Here is a 12,798-nt window from a genome sequence, read left to right as displayed (position 1 = left end):
GCGGTTCAGAGGAGGGTTTTTCTTGAATTAATAAGGTCTCTGCTGCTTCTGAAACTGAAGCCAGGCTTAGATCTTCTAAAGGATCTGGAATGGATACTTTTTTCTAAGTTGAAAGATAAAGAGAAATTTTGGCTTTTGGGGATCTTGAAGGAGGGAAACTTCCCTCATTAATTTTATCCAAAAAATAGTTATCTTTCAATGAATCTGTTTAGGTCCTTGGTGTGGAAAAATCACTAATAAGTGAAAGACACTAAGTAGTCCTTTCTTTTAGAGACTGAAAAACGGACAATGACAAAGAATTATTTGACAATACCAATATAAGTCAGTTGAGTAAAAAGAAAAAAGTCTAGGTGTTTTCTTTACAGTCTGTAATAACCATTTTTTATGGAATATCTACTAAATTCTAATACAAAGGTTATTAATATGTTATCCGATTTAATACTTTTAGCTATTCCAAGAGGTATTATTAGCTATATTTTACAGATAAAGAAACTAAGGACAAGAGAGGTAAGTGCCCAAAGTCACACAACTAGTAAGTGGCTGAGGCAGGATTCAAGGAAGATCTGACTCTGAAGCCCTTGCTCATTGCACTACATTTCACTGCTTCCTACAAGAAAAGAGAGGGCAGAGACTTCACGTGGCTTAGTTTCCAATGCATCAAAGGAACAACAAGCCAAAGGGCACTGGCTGGCCATAGCAGTTAATTAGCTGCTTAACCAAACTCCACAAAATAAATGAACCCCTGAGAGACTGATTTGGGATATTTCTTAATTCTACCTTTAGATTATCTTCAACTTAATAAGATAATCTTCAAACTGGCCCTGGAACCAAAATTAAGACAACACTTTGGCTTATGGACCATTGGGAGCTTTACAAGCCAGAAACAAAAGCCTAAAAAAGGTTTTCATATCTTGGTGGAACTGGATGCTGAACATTTAAAGACAAATCAATACCAGGGATATTGGAAGCTGAACCATTAAAAGTCAATACTTGGTTTTTATTTTCCCAAAAGAAAAAGCATACTATTGTTTTCCCTAACATACATTCCCCCTTGATTTAAAAATTCTATAGATCAAGGAAGAGGCAGAAGAGAGACAAGATATATATATATATATATATATATATATATATATATATATATATGAAAATTAATACATACATATATACATGATAGCTCAATTTTGAAATGAAATGTATTTTAATAAACACTGCCTTTATAATTATTCAAAAATGTGTGTATACTTTTTGAGGGGACACCATATATATGTATGTGTGTGTATGTGTGTGTGTATACACACACACACACACACACACACACACACACACACACACGCACACACACACTAGAGGCCTGGTGCATGAAATTCGTGCACGGGGGTGGGTGGAGGGGAGTGTCCCTCAGCCCGGCCTGCACTCTCTCCAATCTGTGACCCCTTGGGGGATGTCCAACTGCCGGCAAAATAAACCGGCAGTTGGACATCCCTCTCACAATCTGGAACTGCTAGCTCCTAATGGCTCACCTGCGTGCCTGCCTGCCTGCCTGATCTCCCTCTAACTGCTCCCCTGCCGGCCTGATTGCTCCCAACTGCCCTCCCCTGCTGGCCATCTTGTGGTAGCCATCTTGTGTCCACATGGGGGCAGGATCTTTGACCACATGGGGGCAGCCATCTTGTGTATTGGAGTGATGGTCAATCTGCATATTACTCTTTTATTAGATAGGATAGAGGCCTGGTACACGGGTGGGGGCCAGCTGGTTTGCCCTGAAGGGTGTCCCGGATCAGGGTGGGGGTTCCCTTGAGGTGTGGGGCGGCCTGGGCGAGGGGCCTGTGGTGGTTTGCAGGCCGGCCACGCCCCCTGGCGACCCAAGCGGAGGCCCTGGTATCTGGGGTTTATTTATCTTCTACAATTGAAACTTTGTAGCCTGGAGCGGAGCCAAGCCTTCTGCTTGCTTCGTGGCGGCAGCCATTTCTATTGGGATTTATGTATCTTCTATAATTGAAACTTTGTAGCCTTAAGCGGAGGCCTGGGCCAGCTAGGGTGTGTGGAAAGCTTGGCTTCCTCCATCGCCAGGGGCAACCCTAGCCTTCTGCTCTTTCCAGCTCAGTGGCTGCGGCCATTTCTGCTTGGATTTATGTATCTTCTATCACTGAAACTTTGTAGCCTTGAGTGGAGGCCTAGGCTGGCAAGGGCAGGTGGAAAGCTTGGCTTCCTCCATTGCTGGGGAAACCCAAGCCTCCCTCCTGCTCTCTGTGGCCGTAGCCATCTTGGTTGGGTTTAATTGCATATTCGCTCCTGATTGGCCGGTGGGCGTGGCCGGTGGGTGTAGCGGAGTGATGGTTAATTTGCATATCACTCTTTTATTAGATAGGATATATTTGTTTCTCTATGCTCTTTTGTTTCTCTTCAATCTTCAGACAAAAGAAGGCCTGTTTGCAATTCCTGTCCCTGGATGGCACAGTGATCTTGGACAAGACCTTTCCTTACCTGGGTGCTATGAGGAACTGAGGCCCCAGTCTCTAGTGCCAGACTGTGCAAACAGGCAAGTGCTTAGATTTCTGGGGGCAGGGCACAGTCCCAGCCGATAACATTCAAAGAGGACACCTAAGAGCATAGGTCTCTTGAAACAACAAAGCCTTAATTTTTCTCCAAGGAATAGTGACATAACAGATAATTACTATTAACAAATTCCTCTCCTTGCTTATTCTACCTTTAATTTCATTGCATACATTATGAAAATCATATTCCTATTGTGCATTTTATGTTAAAAAAATAAATGTATCTCTAAGTGGTTATGTCCTCCTTTCCCCCTTCTCCTGTCTTGAGTCTTTTGGAGGTTCTAGCAGGGGAGCGCAGCTACTCGTATTCCTTTGACCGAAGACCGGTCCTCTCCATTGGGGGGAAGGCTGTCTTCTTTGACCAAGCACACAGCTTCGGGAAGGACGCACATGGATCGGTGAGGGAGGAGGGGGACACCCGCCTAGCCAGCCAGATCAGCCGAATCAACCCTGGTGATCAATGGGGTGACAGATGTCGCAGCCAGATCGCCCTCACATCCTGTCTTGAGTGTTTAATTCTTTCCTTCTGTATTTTCCCATTCTAAACCCAGGCACAATCCAAACACAGTACACTTCCTTTCTCTCTTGCATTCTTCATAATAAATATTCATATATATTTTACTTGCACAGAAAGAATACTAATTCTAAAACTGCCAAGCAATATTATGTTTCTAAGCAATAGGCTCCAAATCCTCAGTAAAGAGCTAGACTTTAGGTAGGCATATATTTTATAAATGTTTAGGGCGCTACAGGTACCAGATATCCTATTTCTAATCCTCATGAAGTCTCCTTCACTTTTCTGAGACTTTTCATTATTCTAAGTCTGCTGCGTGCAAGGGAAATTCTCCTAAGATAGTTAACTCAAACAAAGATCCAAGAACTTTATTGCTAAAAGAAACTTCAGAGATAATCTAATCTCAGTGTACAGATCAGACTGAGGCCCAGATTGGGCAAGGGACTTGCCCAAGGAGAAATAACAAATAGAACTCAGAATTGTCCCCTAGTCAATAGTTATCAGTCCTCATGTGTTCTCGCCTGTACTTTGCCCTCAGCTTTCAAATTGGTTTTCCTGCATCCACATACTTGTCACTTTAGGTCACCCTAACCAGTGCTGTCACAGTTAGCCTAACATACATATTGACTAATGGATATCCCAGACAAAAATAAAGCAAAAACTTCTTAGCCAGGCACTCCAGGCCCTCAATAGTTCAGCCTTTTTTGATCTTCTCCCTCATATTATAAATACTCAATAGCTCTATTCAGGGTCCTCAAATAAACCCTGTAAATCTCCAATCTCTGGGCTTTTTGTTTAAGGAACCTCCTTTCTAGACTCTCCTTCCCTAGCCCCATCCTCCATATCAATTCATCAAAGTCCTATGCAGCCTTCACACCCAGCTGAAATCCATGAAGCCTTCTCTCAGCTCCCCAAATACTCTCCCCAAACACTGTCCTGTACTTCAGTGGTATCTGTTAACAGTCTATCTTGTAAGACACTTACATAAAAATCCAATCATGTTATTCCATAGCTTACAACTCTTCAAGGGTTCCCTCTCACCTACGGAATAAAGTTCACTGCCCCCTCCACCCCCCGCCCCTGCTGCCCTTGTAAGGCACAGAAGGCTCTCTAAGATCTAGGACTACTTTAACTCTGCAGGCTCATCTACCACACATCTTGGACTTTACAGTCTAGCCCAGCCTTGGGCAAACTACGGACCGCGGGCCAGATCCGGCTGTTCTATCCGGTTCTCTTGCTCTCCACTCCGCTCCTTTACTTTGAATTTATATTAGTTCACACAAACACTCCATCCATGCTTTTGTTCTGGCCCTCGGTCCAGTTTAAAAACCCATTGTGGCCCTCGAGTCAAAAAGTTTGCCCACCCCTGGTCTAGCCATACTAAGCAACAAGGGAATCCCTGAAATATTCCATGCTGTTTCATGTTTCCATGACTGTGTTTATTTACCTTTCTCCTAAGCATAATTAGAGAAAGGTCCTATTTCAAGACTTAAATCTTTCTCTTTTGTAAGCCCACCCTGTAAAAACAATCAGCCACCACAAAAATCAAGTAAATGAAATTATTTAAAACTCTCTTGTAAAAAGGAAGGGAACAGTTTCTTATCTCATCACATTTTAAGAACTATTTCTTAAATTTCTGTACAATACCACCACTCAACAAATGTAGTTAGTTGCCTGATTCTCGATCATTGCTTTAGCAGGTTCTAGCAATGTTACAGTGTTTCCTTCAAGTTTCTCTTGCACTTCTAATATTAAAGAGTCTATGTTTGTAAGTCAAAGGAAGAAACAAAGGCAACTCTGTTTCAAAATAAAGTAGACAACATCTCCCTCTGAAGATTTACCCTTCCCTTTCTTGGCTACAAGTTATGTATTTGCTATTAGTAGTCACTGACTCCCCCAGGGGTCCTAGAAATTCTGGGCACAGAAGAGAGAGCAGGAGTAAGTACTACCAAGGACATATGGCTGGCTTTGCTCTACTGGAATTCCCAGTCACAGGAGCTTGAAGTATGAGTCTCACAAAGCTGTCAGATTTCGATGACAGATGATAGGAGTAGTATGACCTGATTTCTGACATATTTTCTTTGTCATGGCTCAACTAAATTTCTGTTATGCCAAAAGGGCAGATGGAGAATATAACATTCTGAACTAAAGACAAGCAACTGCCCCTATGCCACACCCAATCGGAAGGCAGAGCTGAGTAACAGCCTTCAGAACACCCCTCAACTACATCATATACCAAGAAGACCTTTTAATGACTTTGCCAGAAGGTGTCTAGCAAGGGGACCATAAAAGGAGAAGTCCTGGCTGCAGGATGCTCCCCTGTACATGTGTATGTTGTATTGCAGCATGTCAAACTGAGAAACAGGAACCCATCTCCAGCCCAGAAATGACTGTCATTCTCAAACGAAACATTTTTGCACATTAGATCACAATATGAATTTCTGGGTAAAGCGAGCCAGTTAATTAGAAGAATTAAGAAAATAAATGTAATAGACCTAAAGAGATTTCATCATAAGGCTGAAAGACTAGAATTCTCACTGAAATGTTTTTCCGGAGTACAGCCTAGTGCAGGGGTGGGCAAACTTTTTGACTCGAGGGCCACAATGGGTTCTTAAACTGGACCGGAGGGCCGGAACAAAAGCATGGATGGAGTGTTTGTGTGAACTAATATAAATTCAAAGTAAAGGAGCGGAGGAGAGAGCAAGAGAACCCTCCGCTCTTTCGGTTCTGCGGGCCGGATAGAACAGCCGAACGGGCCGGATCCGGCCCGCGGGCCGTAGTTTGCCCACGGCTGGCCTAGTGTCACAACTTGAATGTAGCACTTGTTCTTTTCTGTGCTAGCAATAATTTTTAAGAAGTTGAGAATATCAATTGTAAATAAAAAATTAGCCAAAACCGGTTTGGCTCAGTGGATAGAGCGTCGGCCTGCGGACTCAAGGGTCCCGGGTTCGATTCCGGTCAAGGGCACGTAACTTGGTTGCGGGCACATCCCCGGTAGGGGGTGTGCAGGAGGCAGCTGATCGATGTTTCTCTCTCATCGATGTTTCTAGCTCTCTATCCCTCTCCCTTCCTCTCTGTAAAAAAATCAATAAAATATATTTTAAAAAAAATTAAAATAAAAAAATATTGAATGCAAATGCCTAGTGGCTAGTATGTGTAGTGGAAATATTTGTGACTGATCTAATAGGAAGGTTCTATAGTTCTGACTGTCATGAGCTCAGGTATCACTCCTTTGCCTTAAAAGGCGAAGGAATTACAAAGAGTCAGAAAGGGAAGGACATAAGCTGGGATCATAAGTACATTTGGAGTAACAGATAAGATGTGGAAGGGGCAAGGATAGCTGAAGCAATAGTCATCCAGTCATATACTGTACACTACCTCTTTTATGGGCTTTAGCAACTACTGGGACATAGCACTTAACCTGGGCTTCACAAAAACCTCCCTCTTCTCTCCAAAGGGATAGTAAAAGTGAAAACTGGAATTTATCTTATGCTTTTTTGCCATCTACATTCTAGCAGGCAGACACACCTTTACCCTGCTTGTGAACATCTTTATGCAAAGATGGATGCTGAGGGTTTCAGGACAGACCTGCTGACAGCGGATTTCTGGATGTCCTGTTTGTGCATTTTGACAAACAAAGGGAACCTGCAGTCTCAATCCTTCCCCCAGACAGAGGTGAATGGCAGGAGAAGATACCTGCCTGGGAAGATGGTCATTAATCCAGGCCACAAAGGAATAGAAAATTTAACCTGATGCTGACCAACCTTTAAAGCTATCATCCCTAGCCCTAACCGGTTTGGCTCAGTGGCTAGAGCGTTGGCCTGCGGACTGCAGGGTCCCGGGTTCGATTCCGGTCAAGGGCATGTACCTTGGTTGCGGGCACATCCCCAGTAGGAGGTGTGCAGGAGGCAGCTGATCGATGTTTCTCTCTCATCGATGTTTCTAACTCTCTATCCCTCTCCCTTCCTCTCTGTAAAAAAATTCAATAAAAAAAAAAATATTTAAAGCTATCATCCCTAGAGATAAATCTAGACAGTCTTGTTCCACGGAAAGCTCATGGAACAAGAGCCCAATTATGGCTGTACATCACTTTTATTTATTTATTTATTTAATATTTTTATTGATTTCAGAGAGGAAAGGAGAGAGACAGAAACATCAATGATGAAAGAGAATCATTGATAGGCCGCCTCCTGCAATCCCCCCCACTAGGGATCGAGCCCACAACCCATGTGTGCCCCTGACTGGATTGAACTCAGGAACCCCCAGCCCCCAGGCTGACACTCTATCCACTGAGACAAACCAGCTAGGACTGGCTGTACATCACTTTTAAAGGGCTTTAAATCTGCAGGACAGTAATAGTCAAGATACTAAATATGACTTTCCTATTCTCTCATCGTAGGAATGTCTGATTTTGGTGAAGTATCATCACTTAGAATACCACAAAGAAGTCAATATCTCACCCCAGCCCGTTTGACTCAGTGGATAGAGCATTGGCCTGCGGACTGAAAGGTCCCAGGTTCAATTCTGGTATGGGGCACATACCTGGGTTGAGGCTCAATCCCCAGTAGGGGGCGTGCAGGAGGCAGCTGATCAATGATTCTCTCTCATCAGTGATGTTTCTATCTCTCCCTCTCCCTTCCTCTTGAAAACGAACAAACAACAAAAAAAGTAAATATCTCATTGCATTATTATAAGGATTAAACAAAAATTTAAACATATATATTATATTAATATATTTATATATACTACAAATGTTTTATATGTTATAAGTTAGTATACATAAGAAAATTATAACTGATACCTTTCATTCAATGGATGATAAAAGAGAATCAAAATGATGGATCTGAATAATGGCTCCCCTTCATTTTCTGGGGACTCTGTACACCTGGATGGGACAAGCTAGAGAATGACAAAATGATCTAAGCCTTAGCAAATGGAAGCAAACTGAAGAGGTCAAAGTGGGGTGGCAAAGGCAAAAGCAGGATATGCTGTGAAGGTGAGGAGATTCAATGAACAGTTTCTTTTCATGGTAACCTAAGTGTGTTAGCAGGATTTCAAGCCATGTCTAACTTACTCGAAAAAAATATAAATTATGGCTGTACACGTCTCTGATTTTCCTTCTAGTTATTAAAATTAAAGGAAAGGACGGAGACTGAGAAATTAAAATGCGCTAGCATATTTTCTAATTTCTCCCTCACTCCCTCCTCAGAGTATTTTGATATTAAGTGAAGAGGAGCAACCACAAGCAGCACTCAGTTTACAGTGGGGGTGAGTGGGGAGGAAGAGGGCAAGGATGGATGCCGACAGAATGAACAGATGTAAATGAGCATTGACCAACCAGCAACACCCTTCACCAGAACACCTAGACTACTAATACTGAGGTGACAAATTCATAGCTGCTATTAAAAAAAAAATTACAGTCTGTATCAGCCCAAAAAGAAAGGCAAACACCAAAGAGAGGGACTTTTAGCAGGGCATTAGAGAAATCAGCCCACCTTTACTAACCAGGGAACACCACAAGACCCCCTAGGAAACAACAGTTTAAGTCAATCAGTGCAAGGAAGGTGAAGAGGCGATGTAAATTCAGGTCGTGCTGAAGTCGAGGGGAGGTGAGAGCACAGGTGGGCTGTGGGGAGCACAAGGAGGAGGCAGTCTGACATAGGAAATCGAGGGGGAAGGAAGAGGAAAGGGAGGAGGTGGTAGCAGAAGAAAGAGAAGGTAAGATGAGAACAGAACATTTTTAACTAACCCAGAACTCCATTGTGAAGGACAAGTCACGAGGCAAGACTCAGCTCAAAGGCATGAGCCCCACGCCCCACCATTGCAGAGGATAACACAGTCTTCCAAGCATGCATGGAGAGGGGCCTAGGCAATCTGCACCGACTCCCAGAGCCACCCAGGATTACTGAGTCTCCTGAGCTGCACCAAGTCCCAGTAGCCTCGGTGGGTACATTGTAATTGCTTCCCTGAATAGACCCCAATGCTGGAAAAATAATCCCATTTACAGGGGAACATATTTCACTACAGGTGTCTGCCTGGCTAAGGGACTGGAGACACTTTCCCTTCACTGTTGCTATGTGAACCCACCATCACCTAGAGTGGATGGAAGGAAAAATGACATGTGCTGAGAGTCAGGGTAGCTGGGCTCTTCTCTCAGTCGATGACAGAGGCCACCGCGCCTGCTCCACTTGCCACACCACAGTGTTCACAGCATCCCTGCCTTTCTTCCACATTTACATCTTCCTCAGACAAATGAATCTTCCTTCTGCTTCCAAGTACACAATTGCTAGTGTGCTTTTAAGGATCGCATCAGGAAGGTGAACTGGTACAAAGGGTGTTCCCACCTTTTCAGTTCTTTCTGGCAAAGAGATTGCTCAAACACACCCTAAAGCTCTGTTGCAAGATGGCGCCTGGCGATTAATCATTCAGCTAACGAAACAGAAGGATGAGAGGAGGCAAGAACTCTTAAGATCCCAGACCTGACTAGGCTATGTCAGGATGGAGAAGAAAAAAGAAAAATGACCAACAGGCTATCCTATTCCAATACTGCCAGTAAAAGAGGAGGAATAAAATACTTAACCACCCTTTTCTCTCTCTTGTTTTACATGTTTGAGAATACCAAAAAAAGAGGAATCAAAACAAAAGTCAATGTCCAATCTGATACAAGCCAGAAAAGCTGTTTCAGAATGGAAACAATGAATGGCTAGAAAGGCCAGGAGCACCATGTCAGTGAAGGCAAAACCCGGAAGTCAGATTGGGGAGCTTGAATTCTGGAGCCCGGGGCTGACCCTGCTCCTTTAGCTCACCCAGTCCCACAACTACCAACTAAAAGAAGAGGAAGGAATCACCTCGCAACCCACCACATTAACCTGACAGGCAACTTTCAAAGGATCCTTATTGGGGATGGAGGGAGAATGAGAAAGTTTAGGTAAAGGAGTAAAACCTCAAAGTACCAGTGTGATCAAGGGTTCTAAGAGAACCCAACTTTTAAGAAAATCTGAGTATTTTCTTTTTAATCTCTCAATACCTACTCTGCTTAAGAGAAAAAAACACCAAGCCTCCTGCCTCCCTGTTGTGAAGACAGTCCACGAGATGCATTCCACAGGCACTGCTCACACAAAAGGGAAGTAAGCACAGCAGCCATCTTCTCCCAGTCTGGCCTGGAGCCCAATGGACGGCCTCTTCCCACGGGTCCCAGTGAATCAGCAACAACTGCCAGAGATGGACGTGCCCAGGGCATTTTAACCCTCCATCCCTCACCCCATCCTATTACTCATAAATAGTAACTTAAAGGTTTGAAGCAAGAATGTCAACCACTGCTGCTCAGACAGTGACCAACTTGGAAGCACTCCCAGCTTGGGAGCAGAAGGAAGAAAGCAAGCTGAGTCTGTACTTACTCAAAGTCCTCAAATTCCAAGTCGGTTCCCTCTACTGATGGACCCTGGTTGTCTGAAGAAGAGGAGGAGGTGGAAGAGCGAAGCCGGTTCTGTTGGTAGCGCATGGAGCGCTGGCGAATACTGTCTCTCCGTGAAAGATACTGGATCATCCTCTGAGCGTAGTATGCAGCAGGAGATAATCTGAGAGAGACAGAGATGGACAAACACAAACTAGCACTAATGTGGGGAAAACTGTGTAAGACAGTAAATCCAGTTCTCCCCTGGCATCTCCCTGCTGAGACGAATCCGGAGACATGAAAAATAAAGGGCATTTAACTCACCAGGAGGTTTGTACTGCACAATATGCTTATCAGATTACCACCAATGTTTCTGTTCTGAGATAAGGCAAAGAGACTGTCTAATCAGTCCTTATCTGATCAACAGCTGTCCCCTCCCAAGAGAATAACAGTGGACTTTTCTTTTTAGTCTCTTAAGGGACCCCTTTAAAACTCACAGCATTCCCTCAATCATCCTTACGAAAAATACAAGAAATAAAGGGATCACAGCAATCATCAATAAGTCATCTCTTCTTTCCGTTTTAGATGAGGAAGCAGGCCAGGAGACAGGAAACCTGAGATCACCAAAGAAGGCATGGACAGGCATTTTCACCAGGACCCCCTTTTTTCTCCAACAAACAAACATACTCCAGATTTGTTCTAGCTCCTTAAAATGATCTCTGGGCCTCTTGTCTCTCCTTTAAGAATTTATTCAGAGATATTTGTAACAGAAGATATAGACTGAGAGTAAAATATACTTGGAAAAACAGAAAAACCCAAAAGGATAAAAACAAATTTTTCTGTCTTACAAGAGAGCATCAGAGGCTACATGGGGACTGAGCAATACAGACGGCAACAGTCATTGTTCTTCTTCTCCCTTACTAGACTAGTCTCAGTAAATTCCAGCTGCTTAGTTAGTGTCTTCATATTCCTTGAAAACATCAAGTGTCCCATACAACGTGCCACATTCCCTTCTTTCTCAAGTTTTCACTCCATCTTTCATAACATCGTTACATAATTTGAGGCTATTAACTGAGAGTGTGAGAGACGAACTGTAGAATATTTTATATGATAGTATTAAATGGATTACTAAGAAATTTCCAGACTTAAAACCTGCCTGAGGTACACACTGACTCAACAATTCCACTAGAAATTTTAGCCTACAGAAATACACAAGGATACAAAGATACAAACAGAGAGATTAGAATTAATGAAAACCTGGGAAACACCCCAAATGCCCATTAACAGATTAAACAAACTATATCCATACAAAGAAACACTATATAGCTATTAAAAAGAACAAATTATCCCTATACGCACACATGAAAGCCCTCTAAAATATAATTTTAAATGGAGGAAAAATTGAAGAATGGTATGTATATACTAATACGTATGTAAGCAATATATTTCTGTATTTAGAACAAAAAATTAAAAGGGAACACAGCAATCCTAATGAGGATTACTGAGGACCTGAACTTATATAATGTTTAAATATAAAAGGAAAAAAGCATGTCTCTATTTTTTTTTTTTTAATGGAAACCTGGAAAGACTGATTGAGAATGGAAATAAAGGAGTTATATCCAAATGGTAGGAAAAGTATTTACAAACATCTTGCTGCCTGACCTTTCATTACCCCTGGCAAAGTCTCTGGGCAAATCTTCAATAAATCTACTGACTCAGGGCAAAGGAGTTCCTGGAGTCAACTGCTATAGGAACTGAGGCTGCTTTTCAAATAACTGTCATTAGAGGTGGTGGTCCTGTGCCAACCATCAAATGGATTCCCAAGCAGGCCAGCTGACAATCTTTGGAACTCAAATGTCTATGTTATGAAACAAGATGCTGCATTTGGCACCTGAGTCCAAATTATCTTTATATAGCTATCTTTATACAGCGGGTCGGCATGGGATGAACAGATGCTTTGGCCAAGATCACGAGAGCACAAGAATCATTTCTTGAAAGTCTTAACTTGTAGAACTTTCATTATTCATTTGGGCCTGTTCCTATGCAGTTTGCAAAAATCAATCAAGAATCCTCTATTTTCAACAAATAGAAGTCAATACTATTGAGTTGTTCCTATATCTACCGAATACATAAAAAAAAAACACCTTCCAGCATAAATCAACCATTACTGCCTAAATTCTCAAGTCAATCAGACTAGAATGGTAAGTAAAAAAGTTTCAAGAGGAGAATAAAGATTTTTTTTTTTGAATTGATTCTGAAACGTGACCACAAGTACACTCATTCCTGAGTTTATAACCAACCTTAACTAATGGGAAAATTTTGCAAATATTATTGGT

General features: G+C 42.5%; 1 protein-coding gene across 6 annotated transcripts in view; it reads right to left on the bottom strand.

The window, feature by feature from the left end:
• AMBRA1 (autophagy and beclin 1 regulator 1) overlaps nt 1–12,798 on the bottom strand; it is a 179,654-nt gene that overhangs the window by 98,090 nt on the left and 68,766 nt on the right. For 4 of the 6 annotated variants that reach the window (XM_080643228.1, XM_080643224.1, XM_080643225.1 and 1 more), the window contains one exon: nt 10,467–10,646. The exons of the other annotated variants lie outside the window; for them this stretch is intronic. In XM_080643228.1, the coding sequence (XP_080499354.1) occupies nt 10,467–10,646 (180 nt within the window). The remainder of the gene's footprint in view (nt 1–10,466; nt 10,647–12,798) is intronic. 6 annotated transcript variants of the gene reach the window in all.

The sequence above is a fragment of the Plecotus auritus genome, assembly GCF_963455305.1.
Source record: "Plecotus auritus genome assembly, chromosome: 9".
In the NCBI taxonomy this organism is placed as follows: domain Eukaryota; kingdom Metazoa; phylum Chordata; class Mammalia; order Chiroptera; family Vespertilionidae; genus Plecotus; species Plecotus auritus.
The sequence above is the reverse complement of the archived record's forward strand: the minus strand, read 5'-3'. Positions and strand labels throughout refer to the sequence as shown.